The sequence below is a fragment of the Budorcas taxicolor genome, chromosome 11 (genome assembly GCF_023091745.1).
Source record: "Budorcas taxicolor isolate Tak-1 chromosome 11, Takin1.1, whole genome shotgun sequence".
NCBI classification, from domain to species: domain Eukaryota; kingdom Metazoa; phylum Chordata; class Mammalia; order Artiodactyla; family Bovidae; genus Budorcas; species Budorcas taxicolor.
Genome location: NC_068920.1, coordinates 106869579 through 106893542, shown reverse-complemented (window position 1 = coordinate 106893542; position 23964 = coordinate 106869579). Strand labels below are relative to the sequence as shown.

At 42.1% G+C, this 23964-nt stretch overlaps 1 protein-coding gene across 1 annotated transcript in view; it reads right to left on the bottom strand.

Moving 5' to 3' along the window:
• Window positions 1–23964, bottom strand: part of EIF2AK3 (eukaryotic translation initiation factor 2 alpha kinase 3) — an 81665-nt gene that overhangs the window by 46984 nt on the left and 10717 nt on the right. Inside the window, exon 2 of the mRNA XM_052648887.1 lies at window positions 17433–17562. Within this exon, the coding sequence (XP_052504847.1) occupies window positions 17433–17562 (130 nt within the window). The remainder of the gene's footprint in view (window positions 1–17432; window positions 17563–23964) is intronic.

The following is a 23964-nucleotide window of genomic DNA, read 5'->3' as shown; positions in this document are numbered from 1 at the left end:
CATTGGAAAAGACCCTGATGCTGGGAGGGATTGCGGGCAGGAGGAGAAGGGGACGACAGAGGATGAGATGGCTGGATGGCATCACTGACTCGATGGACATGAGTCTGAGTGAACTGCAGGAGTTGGTGATGGACAGGGAGGCCTGGCGTGCTGCGATTCATGGGGTCGCAAAGAGTCGGACACAACTGAGCGACTGAACTGAACTGAACTGAAGCTACCATAGTATTTAGCCAAAGTAATCTCCCCTTTTAAGTTACACATTAGTCAGGAAATCAAGAGTTTATTGTTCTCTACCTTCCACATTATATTCTCTCTTCTATTTACTAGAACAATAAATTCAAACTATGGTATAAAAATGATAATAAGGGACATCCCTGGTGGGCCAATGACTATGCTAAGACTCCTCACTCCCAGTGCATGGGGTTTGAGTTCAATTTCTGGTCTGGGAACTAGATCCCACATGTTGCAACAAAAGATCAAAGATCCTACATGCCACAACTAAGACTTGATGCAGTGAAATAAATATTTTTTAAAAAATGATAATAAAGATAGTAAAAACTTCAATAAAATGATAAAATTTAAAAACAGGTATTGTCTGGTAATGTCAACAGCAAGCACTGGCTGAGGACAAATAGGCAGAGCAGGTGTGTATCACTACAAGAAAGAGGAAGAGAGGTTGGTGGGTCTGCAGGAAACAAATAACATTTATTTTTACTTGTTTCCTCTTCCATTAAACAACTTCTCTTTATCTAAACAAGCAGGTCCTTAGGGAATACAAACATTTCGAAGTGCAACCAGCCCCAATCACTCCCCCTGCCCCCCCTCCACACACACAAAAGAACAAACAAAAACCTCCGTCAGATGAACAGGAGCTGCTTCCAAATGTAAAAGAAAGTTAACTTATCTGCAATTAAAAACACCATTTAAACAACCAAGAAGATGTCATGTGATTGACCATATGGAGACAAACTGCCTTATTTTATCTGCCTTTTTTTTTTTTTTTTGGCCTTATTTTAAAAGAGGACAAAACCCAAAACAAAAAAACATTATGATTCAAGCCTTGATCATGTCATATTTCTGGATGATGATTTTCAAGTTTACTTTCAAATAGCTGCTCTTCACTAATTGGCTGCTTATGAGTCACACTCATGGCTGCTAACCTCTGCACCAATCTTTGTGAAGTCTTTGAGGCTGCAGCTGTGAAAGCAGATGGCGCTTTTTCCTTGAGAGCCACAAGAAGCAGTTGGGGCCTGCAGTTCAGGTAGAGAGATGACCTCACCTCTCAGAAAAGCATTACCTCACCCTCCCAGCATAGGAATGAGTCACCCGGAGAGTCAGCTGCAAATCTCTTGGTATAAAAAAAATGTAGGTTATGGTGATGCATTTTCACATTCCACCAGTTTGTCTCTGGAAGGAGCCATTTGTTCTGATTCGCTGCTCTGCATCTCAAACTAATTATGTGCCTTGCTTCCCACTTCAGTCATTTTCAAAAACACACATGCTTATTATTTGGGGGTGGTGGCGGGGTTTCCCTCTATTTGTTTCTTCCTGTGAATAATTTTAAAATAAAAGGTTTGTCAAATCGGCAGGCAAACTCGGTATCAAAGATCCAAACCTGGTCTTTAACCACCAAGTCACAAAGCAGCTTAGTAAAAGTAATTCAATTACCATTTCTGATCAAAACTTGAATGGCATAATGCATACCAGTGGCATCCGGAATCAAGGACTGCTATTTGAAATCAGAATGTGAGGATAAGAACTCTGTTTTCAACTGGCAGGAGGAACTTCAACTGAGAAAATAAAGGAACTGACTAAAAACAAAAATTCTTCTTATCTGAAAAAAACATATTTTCATTTGGTTCTTCCTTCTTTTTCTATGAGATCACCTCCCCACCTACCCAGCCCCAACCTCCGCCATCAACACATACACTTTGGGTGGGTATATTCAACTTTAACTTAAAATGAAAGTTTTGAAACATCAAATGTAAAGAGATGACTATAATAAAACCCCATGTGGCTATGACCCAGTTTCAACAATCATCAACATTTCGCTACTCTCCACTCATCTGTTACATCTATTTGTTAGGGCAGTATTTTAAAGTCAGTCACAGGCATCATGTCATTTCACCTACACATACTTCAGTATTTGCTGCTGAGAAATAACTACCATGCCAAATGTTACATCTGACAGAATTAAGAGGAATTCCTTAGAAATCATCTAACATTCAAATTTCCCTGACTGTTGAAAAAACATACTATTTAACTGGGGCTTCCTTGGTGGTGCTAGCGGTAAAGAACCCACCTGCCAAGGCAGGAGATGTGAGAGACGTGGGTTTGATCCCTAGGTCAGAAAAATCCCCTGGAGGAGGGCATGGCAACACACTTCAGTATTTCTGCCTGGGAAATCTCATGGACAGAGGAGCCTGGTAGGCTATAATCCATGGAGTCTCAGAGTCAGACATGACTGAAGTAACTTAGCACTCAGAACTATATAATTCATTTGCTCCAACAGGAATATAAAGTCCACATATCACATTTGATTCTTTTTGTCCCCATCAGGGCCCCCTTTACTCCCTTTTTCTTGCTTTGATTTACTTGAGAAACCAGATTATTCATCCTACAGAATGTCCCTCAGGGTGGATTTTGCAAGTGACCTGTTACTTTATTCCCAGTGTTTCTTTCCTTTCTTTCTTTTTTTCCCCCTTTATCTTTTCTTTTTAAAATTTATTTGGCTATGACAGGTCTTAGTTGCAGCATGTGGGATCTAGTTCCCTGACCAGGGATCAAATCTGGGCCCCCTACATTGGGAGCATGGAGTCTTAGCCACTGGTACACCAGGGAAGTCCTTATTCCCTGTATTTCTTTAAAAGGTGTAATAAAAACTGGAGCTTTGATCGGATGCAGCCTTGATGTTTTGGGACAAGACTACCTCACAGGCTGTGCTGTATACTTCCTATTATATTAACAATAGAGGTCAGACATTCTCATTCACTTCTCTATCGCCTATGGCTGCTTTTGCACTACAAGTATAAAGACTGCATAGCTCACAAAGCCCAAGGCATTTACTATCTAGCACTTTATAGAAAAAGTTTGCCAACCCCTGAGTTATGTCATATTGTTACTATTAATCAGTGGATTCAGTGGAGTCAGTCTGGTCCCTCCATTTTAAAGAGTCCCATCAACTTTTCACCATTTTAGTATCAACTGAGGATCTACTACTTCAATAAAATGATAAAAGAATGACGTCCAATTCTATCATTCTTTCTTCATTTCTTAGCTAGAATTTTCCTTAAAAAAAAAAAAAAAAAAGAACTTCCCTTGTTTGGCTTTAGATGCTGGATTTGCCTCTAGTTCCCTGATCAGTGATGAAATCTGGGCCTCCTAAATCAGAAGCTTGGGGTCTTAACCACTGGACCACAGGAAAGTCCCCTCCACAGCTATGTAAAAAGGTATGTCTACAATAAATGCTGGAGAGGATGTGGAGAAAAGGGAACCCTCTTACAATGTTGGTGGGAATGCAAACTGGTATAGCCACTGTGAAGCACAGTATGGAGATTCCTTTAAAAACTGGGAATAGAACTGCCATAATACCCAGCAATCCCACTGCTGGGCATACACCCTAAGGAAACCAGAAATGAAAGAGATATATATACCCCAATGTTCACTGAAGCACTGTTTACAATACCTAGGACATGGAAGCGGAGAAGGCAATGGCACCCAACTCCAGTACTCTTGCCTGGAAAATCTCATGGACGGAGGAGCCTGGTAGGCTGCACTCCATGGGGTCGCTAAGAGTCAGACACAACTGAGTGACTTCACTTTCACTTTTCACTTTTCTGCATTGGAGAAGGAAATGGCAACCCACTCCAGTGTTCTTGCCTGGAGAATCCGAGGGACAGAGGAGCCTGGTAGGAGGCCGTCAAAGGGGTTGCACAGAGTCGGACGCGACTGAAGCGACTTAGCAGCAGCAGCCAGCAGCAGCAGGACACGGAAGCAACCTAGATGTCCATCAGCAGACAAATGGATAAGAAGTTGTGGTACCTAATACACAATGGAATATTACTCAGCTATAAGAAGGAACACATTTGAGTTAGTTCTAATGAGGTGGATGAACCTGGAGCCTATTATATACAGTGAAGTAAGTCAGAAAGAGAAACACAAATATTGCATATTAACACATATATATGAAATTTAGAAAGATGGTAACAATAATCCTATATGCAGGGCAGCAAAAGAGACACAGATGTAAAGAAGAGACTTTTGGACTCTGTGGGAGAAGGCGAGGGTGGAATGATTTGAGAGACTAGAACTGAAACATGTAAATTACCATAGGTAAATTAGATGACCAGTGCAAGTTTGATGCATGAAGCTGCTGCTGCTGCTGCTAAGTCGCTTCAGTCGTGTCCGACTCTGTGAGACCCCATAGACGGCAGCCCATCAGGCTTCCCCGTCCCTGGGATTCTCCAGGCAAGAACGCTGGAGTGGGTTGCCATTTCCTTCTCCAATGCATGAAAGTGAAGAGTGAAAGTGAAGTTGCTCAGTCGTGTCCGACTCTTAGCGACCCCATGGACTGCAGCCTACCAGGCTCCCCATGGGATTTTCCAAGCAAGAGTACTGGAGTGGGGGATGCATGAAGCAGGGCACCCAAAATCATTGCCCTGAAACAACCCAGAGGGATGGGGGGGAGGGGGTTCGGGAAGTGGGGGGAGGGGGTTCGGGTTGGGGGTCACGTGCACCCATGGCTGATTCATGTCAACGTATGACAAAAACCATCATAATATTGTAAAGCAATTATTCTCCAATTGAAATTAATTAATTTTTAAAAAGGTATGTCTCTTGGTCCCGAAACTACTGATGAATGTTTCTACCATTTTGAGGATCCTGCTTTTCCCATTCCTTCTTCTGTTCCCCCAATTCTTCCAGTCAAAACAGAAAGGGTTTTGGTGGTTGTTTTTTTTTTTTTAAACATTTTCTTCTACTTGAAGACTTTCAATCAGACTTTGACGAATCAAAGGGTTCTCTTAGTGAGGCATCTGCATTCTAAGTATATTTGTAAATACTTTTAAAGAATTCACACCAACCAAGAGGTGGGGAAATCTACAAGAGAGCAAGAAAATCCTAAAATCCTACTAAAGCTAATCTATCCTTGAAACCCTTTTCTCTCTGATTCATCACTCTCTACTTGAATTTTCATATGTTAGGGATTCTACTCAGCCATAAAATGGAACAAAACTGGGTCATTTGTAGAGACATGGATAGACCCAGAAACTGTCAGAGAGTGAAGTAAGTCAGAAAGAGAGAAACAAATATTGTATATTAATACATATATGAGGAATCAAGAAAAAATTGATATAGATGATCTTATTTACAAAGCACAAATAGAGACACAGATGTAGAGAACAAATATGGATCCCAAGGAGGAAAAGCGGGGGTGGGATGAATTGGGAGACTAGGATGGACATATATACACTATTGATACTATGCATAAGACAGATAACTAATGAGAACCTACCATATAGCGTAGGGAACTCTACTCTGTTCTGTGATGACCTAAATGGGAATGAAATCCAAAAATGAGGGGATATATGTATAGTGGATTAACTTTGCTGTACAGCAGAAACCAACCCAACATTGTAAAGCACAAACTCCAATAAAGTTTGTAAAAATTAAATAAAAAGTGGTAGGGATTCGGAACGGTTGGTTGGAGGTCATTTTCTCACCATACTCCTCTGCCAGGTGATGGTTTCTCTCAGTTCCCAGGATACTAACACTTCTAACTTTTCTCTTCAAAGCAGACTTTTCCTCTGTGTGCACCAGACCCATACATACAAATGCCTTCTTGACATCTCTGCTTGGAGAGCTCTCAAAGTCACTTTGAACTCATCACATCTAAACAAATTCATGTTCTCCCTCTCTACACCTGTTCTTAAGTTACTACTAATTCCTCCTTTGGCTTTTTAATTTCACAAGGACTTCCCTCCCTAAACATCTCTTCGATCCATCACTTTACTTCCCTCCACTTCCTCTGTCTCACTCCAATCCAAGCTATCGCCATCTGTTCCAGACTAGTCTCTTAACTGGTCTCCACACTTCTGCTCTTCTTCCTCTTCCAGTCCATTTTCTATGGTGGTTGTTGTTCAGTTGCTCAGTCGTGTCTGACTCTTTGCGACCCCATGGACTGAAGCAAGTGAATCTTTCCTGTCCTTCACCACCTCCTGAAGCTTGCTCAAACTCATGTCCATTGAGTAGGCGATGCGTTCCAACCATCTCGTACTCCGTAGTCCCCTTCTCCTCCTGCCTTTAACCTTTCCCAGCATCAGGACCTTTTCCAATGAGTCGGCTTTTCCCATCAGGTGGCCAAAGTATTGGAGCTTCACCTTCAGCATCAGTCCTTCCAATGAATATTCAGGAATGACTTCCTTTAGGATTGGCTGGTTTGATCTCCTTGGAGTCCAAAGGACTCTCAAGAGTTTTCTCCAACACCATAGTTCAAAAGCATCAATTCTTCGGCGTTCAGCCTTCTTTATGGTCCAACTCTCACATCCATGCAAGACGACTGGAAAAACCATAGCTTTGACTAGATGGACCTTTGTCGGCAAAGTGATGGTTAGTACAACTATGTAACATAGTATACTATGATTAGTACAGACAATATACATAGCAGAGTACAGGAGGGATTGGTTTAGTAGGATTTTAAGAATTTGTCTACTTTCTTCCAGATTTCCACACAACTTCTAGCTGGTGTGAATACATCATAAATATTTTCTTTTTATTTATTTATTTGGCTGCACCAGGTCTTAGTTGCAGCACTCAGGATCTTTAATTTTCATGGCAGCATGCAGGATCTTTTAGTTGCTGCATGTGACCTTTTAGTTGTGACATGCAGAAAATCCCATGGACAGAGGAGCCTGGCGGGCTACAGTCCACGGGGTTCACAAAGAGTTGGACACGACTTAGCGACTGAGCACACTCATGGGATCTACCTCCATGACCAGGGATTGAACCTGGGTCCCCTGTACTGGGAGCACGGAGTCCCAGCCACTAGACCACCAGGGAAGTCCCTTTACAAATATTTTCTAAATATAAATGCTTCCACAGTTAGAGATAACTGGCTGATAATACAAATGTCTCACTGTGCCAAACTTCTGATTCATCGGCCTCACTGAAAGTCTCAGCAAAACAGAATGTCAAAAAACCCTTTCCATTTTGACCATGCAGGAGTCTCTCCCAGTTAAAACCTTTCAGTGGCTTCCCATGGCTGTGGATGAAATCCAAAACGCTTCCCATACATTATGAGACCCCGTATAGCCTGACCCCAGCCTCCCTCTATGGATTCATCTCTACCTCACCCTCATCCTACTTGCCATCCTCGCCTTCTTTAGGTGCTCTGAGCACACCATGATCATTCCTACTGCAAGGCCTTGATGCTGGCCATTTCTTCTCCCAGAGCAGTCCTTCTCTGCATCTCTGTCCATCTCTTACAGCTCTTTGTCCTCAAAGGATCTCAGTTATAAACACCATTTCTTCTGAGCAGCCCTCTCTGACCTCCCACCTTGGGAGGTCAGGTACCCTTGCTAAGCGTCTCTTAGTTCTATCCTTCCTTGTAGCAGTTACCGTAATTCGACTATGATATTTACACTATAATAATTTTATATCTGGCTCCCCTGCTAGCTCCACATAGTGCCACATAAGTTCCATAGCGGCTAGGATCTTACTGGACCTGCGCGTTGCTGTAACACCAGCCGCACAGTCCTGCAGGACCCTCTGCTGCCTTAAAGACCAGTTGAGTTTGGGGTGTGTTAAAGTTCAAGTACCACTGACTCTCTCACTAGGGTTAAGAAGCAGGGGCTTCTCTCGTGGTCCAGTGGTTAAGAATCCACCTTCCAATGCAGGGGACGTGGGTTCCATTCCTGGTTGGGGAACTAAGATCCCACGTGCTGCAGGGCAACTAAGCCCACGAGCTGCAACTAGAGAGAAGCCTGCACATGGCAGTGAAAGATCCCGTGTGCACAACTGAGACCCAATGCCGCAAAATAAATAAATATTAAAAGAAAAAAAAAAGCAGCAGCAGTCAGGTGCTCACAGTACATTGAGCACCATGGTAAGTGTGCTCTCGATTATGAGCTTCCCTGGTGGCTCAGATGGTAAAGAATCTGCCTGTAATGCAGGAGACCCAGGTTCTATCCCTGGGCTGGGAAGACCCCTTGGAGAAGAGAATGGCAACCCTCTCCAGTATTCTTGCCTGGAGAATTCCATGGACAGGGGAGCCTGGCAGGCTACAGTCCATGGCGGGTCGCAAAGAGTCAGACACGACTGAGCGACTAACACATGATGTCTTTGTCCCTAAATTTCAATGAGAATGTTGAAATTAATGTGACAGGGAGAGTAGAAGAAGCTTATCTGCTGGAAGTTCGGTGTTCCAGGGAATCATACCTCCTCAAGGATGAAGGAGAGGGCCTCAGGGTTAACAACTAGTTAGTTGATCGAACATGAAGAATTATGAAATCTTTCAGTAGATTTGGATATTAGTCAAAGGCATCCTGTGCGACATGTTTAAAAGGAAATGTAGATTTAAAAGAAGAAGAAGAAAGAAAGAAAATGCAGAAGAAAAAACAAATCCTGAAGTAATTTGGTATTTATAATCATCAAAGATTCTGAATTATTGCCCAAGAGCAGTGAGATACCAAGTAGATACTCATTTTTTCATTCTTTCTTTCCTTAACCTATACTCAACCTATAAAACAAAATACCTCAAGGAAAATGACTAGCTTAACTGCTTAGGTATACTTTCGGCATTCATGGTGAAAAATAGAGTTTAGGAACTGCCTCTGCCTTCACTTAGATTAATAAACATCCATAAAGTAGATAAACAATATGCATAATGAGTCAGTTTCCTACAAAACAGAGCCAATCAATTTCTCATTTGACAACATGCACGGTGGAATAAATCGATTTAGTTCACAGCACTGCTTTCAGCCATGCTAAGCGGTGAATAAGACAAAATTATATCAAAGCACTGCTTCACTTCTATAATTAAAAGAAAAGCAATTAACCTAAGCAATTATTTAAATATTGGCTTGCTCCATGACTGACAGCGACTTTTCCAAATAAACCACCATCTGAGATGGTGCTCATCTAAGACTCACATTGTGCTAGTTTTTGTACAAATGAAAAACTGCCAAATGATCAGACATCTTTCAGTATAAATTAGAGAATCTTTAGAAGAGATTACAGAGTCTCTTTAAATAAAGCAATGCTCAAAATGGTCTACTGATGGACCCTTTATGAACAAATCAAGTAACCATTAAAAATGTACTCTTTTTCAAAGGCTCCCTCCACCAACCCTCACCCTCTTGAAGGCCCATCTTAACAAATGCAGTCTGATGCAGGGCAGGGAGGAGGCTGGAAGGCTCTCGGATTATAGTTGTTTCTGCACCTGTCTGAAACCAAAAGGTAGTGTGTCCCTTGGGGAGAAACATGCCTAAAATAAAATAAAACAAAACCCCAAACTCTAAGTATAGACCTATAATAGAATTGTTTGTTCCTTTTAAGAGGGAAAAAGGGGAGGACATTTTACAGAAAAATGAAACAAAAAACAAATATAGTATCTCTAAATAAAGAAAAGGTAAAGATATTGTCTAAGGACAGACTAGCTATATATACACAGTTATAATATGCATTCTAAATACAGAGAAGGAAGGTCTTTGCATTTATAACTGTGTTTCAAAACACAGAGAAGCAGATAGTTCAATAATCTGATGTCTACTTAGATTTGGTGAACTGTGATCCTAATGCCATCTAGAGACCCCAAAGAAAAACCAGCTACTACTTACAATAGCCAGGACATGGAAGCAACCTAGATGCCCACTGGCGGACGAACGGATAAGAAAGCTGTGGTACATATACACAATGGAGTATTACTCAGCCATTAAAAGGAATGCATTGGACTGAATCAGTTCTGATGAGGTGGATGAAACTGGAGCCTATTATACAGAGTGAAGTAAGGCAGAAAGAAAAACACCAATACAGTATACTAATGCATACACATGGAATTTAGAAAGATGGTAATGATGCCCCTATATGCAAGACAGCAAAAGAGACACAGATGTACAGAACAGTCTTTTGGACTCTGTGGGAAAAGGTGAGGGTGGGATGATTTGAGAGAATAGCATTGAAACATGCATATTATCATATGTGAAACAGATCGCCAGTCCAGGTTTGATGCATAAGACAGGGTGCTCAGGGCTGGTGCACTGAGATGACCCTGAGGGATGGGATGGGATGGGGAAGGAGGTGGGAGGGGGGTTCAGGATGGGGAACACATGTACACCCATGGCTGATTCATGTCAATGTATGGCAAAAACCACTACAATATTGTAAAGTAATTAGCCTCCAATTTAAATAAATAAATAGATTAAAAAAAAAAAAAAACATGCGAAGGAGATCCAACCAGTCCATACTAAAGGAGATCAGTCCTGAGTGTTCATTGGAAGGACGGATGTTGACGCTGAAACTCCAATACTTTGGCCACCTGATGCGAAAAACTGACTCATTTGAAAAGACCCTGATGCTGGGAAGGATTGAAGGCAGGAGGAGAAGGGGACGACAGAGGATAAAATGGTTGGATGGCATCACTGACTCAACAGACATAAGTTTGGGTAAACTCCAGGAGTTAGTGATGGACAGGGAGGCCTGGCGTGCTGCGGTACATGGGGTCACAAAGAGTCAGACACGACTGAGTGTCTGAACTGAACTGAACTGATGTCACAAAACAAAATTTTAAAACCACCAGTGAAGAACCATGGCCAAATCTCCTGAGTGCTTTGACTCTGCATGTAAATCACTAGAAAAAAGCAAATTGGATTTCAGGTGGTCCTTCTGAAAACTGAAAACAAAATTCTTAACTACTGTCAAAAGTATTAGATTTAAATAGATAGCCAGTGGGAGTTTGCTGTATGACTCGGGGAACTCAAACTGTGGCTCTGTGACAGCCTAGAGGGGTGGGACGGGATAGGAGGTGGAAGGGAGGTTCAGGAGGGAGGGGACATATGTATATTTATGGCTGATGCATGGCGATATATGGCAGAAATCAGTACAATATTATAAAGCAATTATCCATCAATTAAAAATAAATAATTTTTAAAGAAAGTATTAGATATAGAACCTAGGAGCACATGTACTAAAGCTAACAGAGTAAACTTCAGGTTCATCATTCATTCTGACACACAGACACAGACACACACACATTTTAGCTTGGTTTATATCACTATTCTTTTGAGGAAGTTTATAAATACCTAGTTAAGAGGAAAGAGTGGCAAATCAGATCTCTGTCCCAAGGCAACTCAACCTTCCTGCAGCTTACAATTCATTCTAAAAATAATGTGAAACCTTTGTTTTTAATGGAACTGTCAATCTCTCTTTTCCTCTGGGAACATATTTTTTTCCCTTAACATAATTGAAACATGACTAAAACAACATAATAAACTATTTTTATGCCTTTTGAATCAGAAAAGGTTAAGGGCATCACCAGAGCAGGTTGAGAGGCAACGAGATATGTACCTAATGGTCATGAATTTGTGCTATTTTTAAAAGAATCCTTCAGTTCAGTTCAGCTCAGTCGCTCAGTCGTGTCCCACTCTTTGCGACCCCATGAATCCCAGCATGCCAGGCCTCCCTGTCCATCACCAACTCCAAGAGTTCACTCAGACTCACGTCCATCGAGTCAGTGATGCCATCCAGCCATCTCATCCTTGGTCATCCCCTTCTCCTGCCCCCAATCCCTCCCAGCATCAGTCTTTTCCAATGAGCCAACTCTTGGTAATAAAAAGGGAAGTCAAAAAATTCCTCTAGATAATTTATAAGGGTGTTTCATGTATTTGATGGTACCTGAGCCCTGAGATTAGGACAATCTTTAGAAATTTAGTCCTATCCATCATTTTACAGAGAAGGAAATTAAAGCTCTCTTGAAATAAAGAACATGAGTTTGCGCAAGCTCTGAGAGGTAGTGAAGGACAAGGAAGCCTGGAGCGCTGCAGTCTACGGGGTCACAAAGGGTCAGACACGACTGAGCGACTGAACAACAGCAACAACAACTGAAATAATTTAGCCAAGTCACACAGCCAGTTAACAGCGGCATATCAACTAGAACGAGCCCCTGAATCCCGGCGCATACTCCACACCACACAGACTGCAAAGTTCCTGTGATGATCTGACTTTATTATCAAGCAAAAGTACATGCGACTCACAACCAATTCCCCTAGCACTGATAACTTTAAAAGTTTCTTTACCACTGAGTCACCTGCGAAGCATCAGATCAGTCAGTCACTTTAATCACCACTGCACAGAGGACTTTCCTCGTGGTCCAGTTGTTAAGAATCCACCTGCCAATGCAGGGGACACAGGTTTGGTCCTCGGTCCAGGAGGTTTCTATATGTCATCGGGCAGCTGAGCCCATGCACCACAACTAGTAAGCCAGCATATAGGGCCCACATGCTGCAACTACTGAATCCCATGTGCCTAGAGCCTGGGCTCTGCAGTAAGAGAAGGCACTACAGTGAGAAGCCCATGCACCACAACTAGAGAAAGTCCACAAAGCAATGAAGACCCAGTGCAGTCAAAGATAAACAAATAAATAGCAAAAGAATAAAAATAAAAAATAATCACTGCATAGAGAGTTGGACAAGGCGATGGCACCCCTCTCCAGTACTCTTGCCTGGAAAATCCCATGGACAGAGGAGCCTGGTAGGCTGCAGTCCATGGGGTCGCTAAGAGTCGGACATGACTGAGCGACTTCACTTTCCCTTTTCACTTTCATGCATTGGAGAAGGAAATGCACTTCAACCCACTCCAGTGTTCTTGCCTGGAGAATCCCAGGGATGAGCCTGGTGGGAGGCTATCTATGGGGTTGCACAGAGTTGGACACGACTGAAGCGACTCAGCAGCAGCAGCATAAAGAATACACCTTCTCTGGTCTTCTGGGTTTAATCTGTTTCCTCTTCATACCACTCCTGATGAAAGTATGGAGAAACTGACATTCTAATAGAGGAGTCAACAAATGGAGACTTAGGTCACCTGGGTGGCTCCTGTTACATCTCCCCACCAGTTCCTTCTGCCTGCTGGGTTCTACCCAGTCCTTCTCTCTACACTACCTGCCCTAGCAAATGCTGAGCTTCAGACAAAGAAAATTAATTTTTCTCCCTAAAAGCTAAGGACTGTCATAAAATAGTCTATCAGATGCATTCAGAAGGGTATTGTCACGCTATGCATCCAATCTGGGGCATTTCAAATAGCAGTTTTTGTTCCTCTTTTAGTGGTGTGTTGTCCAGCTTCTGAACATAACTTCTAGATGATGAGTGACACACACCTTGCTGAATAACAGGTGACACAAGCTCACCTGTTCTCTCTCCTTGTTAATGTTTATAACCTTACCAATACTCTCCTAATATTTCTATTATATACTAGATCAGTTGGTCTTTGAAAGCATGGTCTGTGGATTCTGTCTCAAGTGCAGATGGTCAAGTGGTTTTCATAAGAAGGTGGTGCTATTTGCCTTTCCCTGGGGTGATATTTGCATTTATGGTGAAGAAGCAACCATAACTAAAACTGGTGCTTTAGCCTGAATCTAGCACCAATTTGTAGTCCTGGAATCTTCACTTGTGACAAAATAGAAGAAAAAAAGTTTCACTCAAGAATGTTCTGATGATACCCCAACGTTCATTGCAGCACTATTTACACTAGCTAGGACATGGAAGCAACCTAGATGTTCACTGAGAGATGAATGGATAAAGAAGTTGTGCTACATATATACAATAGAATATTACTCAGCCATAAAAAGGAAAGCATTTGAGTCAGTTCTAATGAGGTGGATGAAACTGGAGCCTATATACAGAGTGAAGTAAGTCAGAAAGAGAAAAACAAATAACATATATGCATATATATATATGCATATATATAGAATCTAGAAAGACGATACTGATGAACCTATTTGCAGGGCATCAATGGAGATGCAGGCATACAGGACACACTTATGAACAAAGTGGAGGAAGAAGAGGGTGGGATGAGTTGAGAGAGCAGTATTGAAACATATACATTACCATATGTAAAAGAGATAGTGGGAATTCGCTGTATGATGCAGGGAGCTCAAATCTGATGCTCTGGGACAACTTAGAGGGGTGGAATGGGGAGGGAAGTGGGAAGGATATTCAAGAGGGAGGGGACATATGTATGCCTATGGCTGATTCATGCTGATGTACAGCAGAAACCATCGCAACATTGTAAAGCAATTATTTTCCAATTAAAAATAAATTTCTTTAAAAAAGAGTGTTCTGATGAAACAATAATAATTAATTTCATCCAGTTGTGACCCAAATACATACCTTTCTACTACTCTGCCCAACCAACCAGGAGGTATACATTAAGGACTTCTGCCACAAACGGAAGCATGTTTTGAGAAAAAGCACTTGTGAGACTGAGTTTTGAGCTGAACCAACAGCACTGCTCACAAAGCTCCATTTTTACTTGAAAAACTGAGAGAAAAGCTATGATTATGAGACTTGGGTATCTGGCAGACATTTTCTCAAAAAGAAACAAAGTGAACCTCTTACTTTGAGGAAAACAATTGACTATGTTAATGATCAAATCTAAATTGCCAAGTGAAAATTAGAATCTTGTAAAAGCTGTATCTTCCCATGTGAGCTTCCAAGTACTTAAAGGATTTTCTCACGAGATTGGTGGGGATAATAAAAAGTTTGACTTTACAAAACATTCTACAAGGAAATATGTCAACATTTGGAAGATCTGTGTAACTCAATGAATCAATATTTTCCCAATGATGTTAGAAGATCCTGCATGAGTAAAAAGCAAGACAGGCCAATGGATGTTACTGCAACAGAGTACAACTGCTCACTGATATGATTTCAGATTCCACAGGGCAACTAACCTTCCAGAAACCTTCACCTGTTCTTGTGTAGCACCAAAAAAGAATGATCACAATTATCTGAAAAGGCTACTAAAATACTCTCTTTTCCCAACTACCTGTGGATTTTCTTCTTCATATAGCTCAACCAAAACAACAATGCAACATGTTGAAGGCAGAAGCATACAGGAACATCAAGTTGTCTTCTATTAAACTAGAAACAGGACATTTAAAACAAGAGAGCCCCATAACCAGTGCGAGTCTGATATTTGAAGCAGGGCACCCAGAACCAGTGCTCTGTAACAACCTGGAGGGATGGGGTGGGGAGGGAGGTGGGAGGGGGGTTCAGGATGGAGGAGACACATGTATGCCTACGGTTAATTCTTACTGATGTATGGCAAAACCCATGACAATACTGTAAACGAATTATCCTCCAGTTAAAATAAATAAATTTCAAAACAAAAAACAAGAGAGCCCTAATAAACCACAGAACATGGTAGGGACAGTGAGAAAATTGAATTGTAGTTTAAAAAACAGCTAATATAGCTGCTATCGTAAGAAAAGCTTCAAGGTTGACCAGCTGCTTATAATTTAAACACACTCAATGGCACTCAGGTTATCACAACCATTTGTCATAACGTGCAATTTCTCTTTTTGTCAGTATGCATATTTTAGTTTGTAAAAGCACACATGCTTTACACCACTACAACACACCAGAATGTTACCTCAGGTGTAAACAGCTTACAGTCTTCTGATTTTGCTCATCATCTTTTACGTCTAGTTTGAAAATAAAGCAAAATGTGCATGCCCAGGCATTATCCCAGGAGGACACAAATAAATGACTCTCATAAATGATTCATTTGACTATGGCACCTGATTCAAAATTTGTAACTTAATTTATAATCAAAGTGCTTTTATATTAATAATTCACAACACAGAAGTTCACGATTCTCAACAGATGTTTTCAGCATACTGCTGGATAAGCAGCAGGCGCTCTGAAAGTCTACTCAAGGCTTAGCACACAGCAAGCGTGGAGGTTGGGCAAGTGCCATCTCCTTAAGTATCTGCCTGGGTGCTCCAGAACACAATTCAACCTGGGTTTTCTAGAGGGCAGTGGGGTCACTGATAGCAGTTTTCCATCCTAATATTCCATCACCACTAATCAGGTCATTCTCAAGGCCCTCATGCTAGGTTTTTCCCAAACTTGTTACCAGCTTAAAAGCTTTTGGAAAGGGAAAGATTGATAACGAAAGGGGGACAAATGGAGGACTTCCCTGGTGCTCCAGAGAGGCCTCCCTGGTGGCTCAGACAATAAAGAATCTGCCTGCAATGCATGAGACCTGGGTTCGATCCCTGGGCGGGGAAGATCCCTTGGAGAAGGGAATGGCTACCCACGCCAGTATTCTTGTCTGGAGAATTCCACGGACAGAGGAGCCTGGCAGGGCTACAGTCCACGAAGTCACGAAGAGTTAGACATGACTGAGAGACTAACACTTTCCCTGGTGGTCCAGTGCTTAAGACTGCATGCTTCCACTGCAAGGGGCTTGGGTTTGATTCCTGGTTAGGGAACTAAGATCCCACATCCCACAACATGAGGCCAAAAAAAAAGAGTGGGGGTGGGGGCAGGAGGAGGAAGAGTACCCTAGTGATTATCCTCTAAGAACAAGGTAAAAGGCTGAGAATGTTCTGGAAAACAGAGGACTGCTTCTATGTCAGCAGTCATAACTCAAAAGAGGGACCTGTTTTAAATGATTTAAACAAGAGGGTAGAGTGCCAGAAAAGGAGAGAGACTTCATCTGAGTCTAGACTAAAGGTGAGAAAAATAAATTTCTGTCATTTAATTCCCCTTAACCTGCTCCTCTCATTGAGGTAGGTTGGCAATGTCATGACTTTACTGATGCAGATGCTAAAGCTCTGAGGGGCTAAGTCACCTGTGCAAGTTCAGGAGTCACGTGCCAGAAAAGTTTTGAAAGCAGCTAATTGCAAATAATCCAATTTGTCTAAAATTACAAGAAAATTTCAGATGAATTATATTTAAAATTAAGATGGACAACTGAGGGAACACATAGGGAATACATGGGGTTTTGCAATATGTATTTCCAACTGTTAAAACACAGTTGTTTATATTTGTTTTATTATTCCTAGGGACCTCGTGATGGTGATGATGATGATGTTAGGAAGAAGAAATTATGATCATGTTACAGCTCAGATAATGAGCTTTATTGGTACAGCAGATAGTATCCTCAATTACTCATTTATACAATTAACTCATTCCAGGCCCCAAACAATCCTAAGAAGTAGGTTACACCATCCACCTCACCTTACAGAAGGGGGAACTGAGGGAAAGAAGAGCTAAGCAAATGCCTCCAGGGGACACAGCTTGCTAGAGATAGACACCCCCCACACCTAGGTGATCAGCTCCTGAGCCCCAGTCCTATAAGCAAATATCTACTAGTAATAGCAACAAGTGCTCATTTTAACTAAGTTTCCTTGTCGACACATAACAGATAATTCTCACCTCTGGTTTGCTAAGGCTGGATGACACCAAGGAACCAGACCCCACGTCCAAATCCCATTGCTTTTTCCCATGATTCTCAGGATCCAAGGCAGCGATTCGGCCATCTAAAGTGCTGATGATCACTAATGATCTGTAAAATTCAAAACGAAAAGGACAGAGTTAAAAAGATACCAAAGGCATACACTCAAAAGAAACCAGCCTCTCCCAGACTTCCCTGGTGGTCCAGTGGATAAGAATCTACCTGCCAGTGCGGGGACATGGGTTTGATCTCTGGTCCAGGAAGACCCCACACACCATGGTACAAGTAAGTCCGTGTGCCACAACTACTGAGCCCAAGCTGTAGAGTCTGTGCTCCACAACAACAGAAGCCACCACAAGGAGAAGTCCACACACCACAACCAGAGAAAAGCCAAAGAGCAGCAACAAAGACCCAGTGCAGCCAATAAGGAATGCAAGAAAGGAGCCAGCTGCTCCCCGGCCTCTATCTGTAAGGGCAGGGAGCAGGGGCACATCCCCATGACACCTGCAGTCTTTCCACCTCGTCTTGAGCCCTCCAAGACAACTGCACTATGCCCTTTATCTGCTTGTGCCACTTATGAAAAGCCCCAGAGTCCAAGGTCACTCCTCGTCCCCACACTCTAATCCCCACCTGGAACTCAACATACCCTGTTCTGTCCTTTACTCTTGTATTTCCCCAACTCCCGAAGCCTTCACCCTGAAACAGCCTCCCCTGAATGTCCACTCACCTTCTTGCTCTAACAGAAACCTGAGGACACTCCTTCAGAAGCTATGAGAATTTTTTTTCTCCATCACCCTTACCAGATCCAGTGTAGTTCTCGTACCGTGATACCATTTCTAGACTTCCTCTCTAAAAACCCTCAGGATCAAATCATTGCATCCATTACCCCTCCTAATAATTGACTTTTCATCTATGGGTCGCTGGCTCCATTCCTTGGGAATTCTGGGCTCCTGGTTCATTGTCACTATTAACACATTCTGTGGGTTTTCATGATCTGTCTACCTTGCCTCAGTCATGACCCTACCTAAGACCTTGTCATTACCTATCACAGCTTCTCTGTCTCACTGAAATTTTAAGAATCCAACCCCAAGCCACCAACTCCTCTTTTCAGCTCACCTCCTCTACTTCTCTGACCCCACCAAAATCTCTTAGCTATTGATCCTACCACCGTTACCCTGAACCTCGCTACCATTATGCCTTTGCTTTTTCCTTATCCAGTTTTTCGTTTTGGTTTTGGTTTTTTCCTTAAAGCCAAGATAGTTTTTATTTACTTGACTGCACCGGTCTTAGTTCTCGCATGAGGATCTTTGCTGCCGAGTGTGGGATCTAGCTCTCTGACCAGGGATTGAACCCAGGACCCCTGCATTGGGAATGCTGAGTCTTAACCACCAGACTGCCAGCGAAGTTCCTCTTATCCAGCTTAAAATTCCACATCTTTCATCTTAAGCACTTCCCTGCTCATGCCTTCAACTCCCTTTTTCCTCTCCTACACATCACACTGGACTAGCAGAACTCCAACCTGAGTTAAACTCAACTTTCTGCCTTTGCTCCATCTTGCATCTGGGCAGTTGAAGACAGATAACCATGCTGACAGGTCTCACTTTTATTCATATACCATCAACATCTAAAGGGCTACAAATGTTGTTCCACAATCATAATATGGTTCCTAGTCTATCCTCTCCCACTGTCTTGGGTCAACTATTTCATTCTGGCTTTGTCCTCAAACTTCCTACACTACTTCTTCCAAGCTCATATATCTCAGGGACTAGGCCTCCTAGATACGTGTTTACTAATGAAAATAGAAATAATCAAGAGATCCCACCATCTCATCTCTCTATGTATCAGCACTTGGACCCATGAAATCCCCCTCGCCTCCTAGTACTGCTAATGAACTGTCCACATTCCCATCCGCTCCCAACACTTTCATTCAGGCAACAGATCTTTCCCCATGCATGTATGAGGACTTGTTCCTCAAAACCTCTCCTCTTGCTTTCCCATCAATTATTTCTTCTCTAACACAGCACTCCCCACCCCCAGCCATCAAACCTGCTACTATTTCTCCCAACTTAAAAACCAAACCAGATTAAACATAACCCTGCTCCAGCTTCCAATCCATTACTTGCCCCACTTTGGAACAAAGCTCCTTGAAAGAGGTGTTCTGTAGTTTTAGTCTCCAAATCCTCTCTCCCCTTCCTATACTGAACTATTTCTAATCAAGTTTTTGCCTCTACCCCTCCATTGAAAAGGTTTTCATGGGACTCACCCATGCCTTTCACACTGACAAATCCCATTCACTTGACCATCCAGTAGCACGTGACCAGCCACTTCTCCTGTTCTCTATCAGCTACATTTTCCCCCCTAGTTTACTGGCACTTAAAAAAAAAAAATTGTAGCTGATTTACAGTGTTGCGTTAGGTTCCGGTATACAGCAAAATGATTCAGTTACATACATCTATGTTCTTTTTTATAGTCTTTGTTTTGCTTTATTACAGGATATTGAATGTAATTCCCTGTGTTACATCAAGAAGAACTAAAGAGCCTCTTAATGAAGGTGAAAGAGGAGAGCGAAAAAGCTGGCTTAAAACTCAACATTCAGAAAAGTAAGATCATGGCATCTGGTCCCATCCCTTCATGGCAAATAGATGGGGAAACAATGGAAACAGTGAGAGACTATTTTTGGGGGCTCCAAAATCACTGCAGATGGTGACTGCAGTCATGAAATTGAAAGACACTTGCTCCTTGAAAGAAAAGCTATGACTAACCTAGACAGCATATTAAAAAGCAGACATTACTTTTCCAACAAAGATCTGTATAGTCAGAGCTATGGTTTTTCCAGTAGTCATGTATGGATGTGAGAGTTGGACTATAAAGAAAGCTGAGTGCTGAAGAATTGATGCTTTTGAACTGTGGTGTTGGAGAAGACTCTCAAGAGTCCCTGGGACTGCAAGGAGACCAAACTAGTCAATCCTAAAGGAAATCAGTTCTGAATATTCATTGGAAGGACTGATGCTGAAGCTCCAATACTTTGGCCACCTGAATGTGAAGAGCCAACTCATTTGAAAAGACCCTGATGCTGGGAAGGACTGAAGGCAGGAGGAGAAGGGGAAAACAGAGGATGAGACGGTTGGATGGCATCACCGACTCAATGGACATGAGTTTGAGCAAGCTCCAGGAGATGGTGAAGTACAGGGAAGCCTGGCGTGCTGCAGTTCATGGGGTTGCAAGGAGTTGGACACGACTGAGCCACTGAACAACCCTGTGTTATACAGTAGGAGGATCCTGAACGGGCCCCAGTCCATGGAGTCGCAAAGAGTGGGACACCACTTAGTGAATAACACACACATTAGGATCTGGCTGTTTATCCTCCATCAACCACCCTTCACACAGCTTCCAGGACACCATTCTCTCCTGATTATTTTTTCTCCATTCTAAGCTTCATTCTGAGTCTCGTTTCCTGGTTGCTCCTCATCTCTCCTATCTCCGAAAATATTCTCTACCTACATGTACTTTTCTTTCGTGCTCTCCTAGATTAAAATATCATCTATTCCTGGTGGCTTAGACAGTAAAGAATCCACCTGCAATGCAGGAGACATGGGTTTGACCCCTGGGTTGAGAAGATGCCCTGAAGAAGGAAATAGCAACCCACTCCAGTATTCTTGCCTGGAGAATCCCAGGGACAGAGGAGCCTAGTGGGCGGCCATCTATGGGGTCGCACAGAGTCGGACACGACTGAAGCCACCTAGGAGCAGCAGCAACAATAACAACATACATTTGCAACTTCCAAATTTATATTTCTGGTTCCAGGCCCCTTCCCTGAACTCTGGGCATACATATCTAACTGCCTGCCAGATTCAGACTGTGTAACAGGCTTTTCAGTGTTCACATACCTAAAATCAATATCCCCAGACTGATTCCCCCAATTCCTCCAACACATTGTGTGTAATTTTCCCTCAGATCTTTGTACCTGCTGTTCCTTCGCATGCTGGAACATACACCCCAGATACATGACAAGCTCTCAATAAATATTTGTGGAAAGAAAAGATGTGTTGAACAGTCCTTCTATGAATTTGTTAGGTATATTTGTCTACTTCTCAGAGATGATACAACTTCCAAGCATAGACAGTTATGTTCCTGGTTTGGATTATAAAATGCTATTTTTAATCTATTCTACTTCATATATAATATACAGAAATTCAAAGTAAAGCTACAAGTTGACCAACACAAACCAGTTCAAGTAGTCTCCTTTGAAACCTTTCAAAGAAAATAAGACAAGCCAGTTCAAGTAAACTCCTTTGAAACGTTTCAGAGAACTTACTCAGTTAGCAAATGAATAAATTTATCAAGTGAATAAAAGTGTTAATTTAATTTAGTTCCCTATCTATACCAAGGGAACATTTCATGCAAAGATGGGCTCAATAAAGGACAGAAATGGTATGGACCTAAAAGAAGCAGAAGATACTAAGAAGAGGTGGCAAGAATACATAGAAGAACTGTACAAAAAAGATATTCATGACCAAGATAATCACGATGGTGTGATCACTCACCTAGAGCCAGACATCCTGGAATGTGAAGTCAAGTGGGCCTTAGAAAGCATCACTACGAACAAAGCTAGTGGAGGGATGGAATTCCAGTTGAGCTATTTCAAATCCTGAAAGATGATGCTGTGAAAGTGCTGCACTCAATATGCCAGCAAATTTGGAAAACTCAGGAATGGCCACAGGACAGGAAAAGGTCAGTTTTCATTCCAATCCCAAAGAAAGGCAATGCCAAAGAATGCTCAAACTACCGCACAATTGCACTCATCTCACATGCTAGTAAAGTAATGCTCAAAATTCTCCAAGCGAGGCTTCAGCAATACGTGAACCGTGAACTTCCAGATGTTCAAGCTGGTTTTAGAAAAGGCAGAGGAACCAGACATCAAATGGCCAACATCTGCTGGATCATGGAAAAAGCAAGAGAGTTCCAGAAAAACATCTATTTCTACTTTATTGACTATGCCAAAGCCTTTGACTGTGTGGATCACAATCAACTGTGGAAAATTCTTCAAGAGATGGGAATACCAGACCACCTAACCTGCCTCTTGAGAAACCTATATGCAGGTCAGGAAGCAACAGTTAGAACTGGACATGGAACAACAGACTGGTTCCAAAAAGGAAAAGGAGTACGTCAAGGCTATATATTGTCACCCTGCTTATTTAACTTCTATGCAGAGTACATCATGAGAAACGCTGGACTGGATGAAGCACAAGCTGGAATCAAGACTGCCGGGAGAAATATCAATAACCTCAGATATGCAGATGACACCACCTTTATAGCAGAAAGTGAAGAGGAACTAAAAAGCCTCTTGATGAAAGTGAAAGAGGAGAGTGAAAAAGTTGGCTTAAAGCTCAACATTCAGAAAACGAAGATCATGGCATCTGGTCCCATCACTTCATGGGAAATAGATAGGGATACAGTGGAAACAGTGTCAGACGTTATTTTTGGGGGTTCCAAAATCACTGCAGATGGTGATTGCAGCCATGAAATTAAAAGATGCTTACTCCTTGGAAGGAAAGTTATGATCAACCTAGACAGCATATTAAAAAGCAGAGACATTACTTTGCCAACAAAGGTCCATCTAATCAAGGCTATGGTTTTTCCAGTAGTCATGTATGGATGTGAGAGTTGGACTGTGAAGAAAGCTGAGTGCCGAAGAATTGATGCTTTTGAACTGTGGTGTTAGAGAAAACTCTTGAGAGTCCCTTGGACTGCAAGGAGATCCAACCAGTCCGTTCTAAAGGAGATCAGTCCTGGGTGTTCTTTGGAAGGAATGATGCTAAAGCTGAAACTCCAGTACTTTGTGCTACCTCATGTGAAGAGTTGACTCATTGGAAAAGACTCTGATGCTGGGAGGGATTGGGGGCAGGAGGAAAAGGGGACAACAGAGGATGAGATGGCTGGATGGCATCACTGACTCGATGAACGTGGGTTTGGGTGAACTCGGAGTTGGTGAGGCCTGGCGTGCTGCAATTCATGGGGTCGCAAAGAGTCAGACACGACTGAGCAACTGAACAGAATTTATGAAAATACAGATTTCGCCATACTACAAACTAGTAATTTTAAGTAACAAACCAAAAGAAAAGGAACAACTGGACTTCCTTCCCCACACATTATCTCACATTCTAAAGAGACCTACTGGGAGTTGGAGGAGAAGGATAAAGTAAGCCAAAAAATTATATCATGATGAAAGGTATAAAAATTCATACCTGACAACCCACCAGGGAAAATAAAATGAAAAATAATATATGTATGTGTATATATATATATATATATATATATATACACATATAAAATTGAGTATATTATATACTTACAACTGAGTCACTTTGCTGTATGGGTTCAATCTGGTCTGGGAAGAACCCAGATGCTACAGAGCAACTAAGCCCATCTGTCATAACTGCTGAGTCCACGCTCTAGAGCCTGCAAGCCATAGCTACCGAGCCTGTGTGCCACAAGTACTGAAGCCCGCGTGCC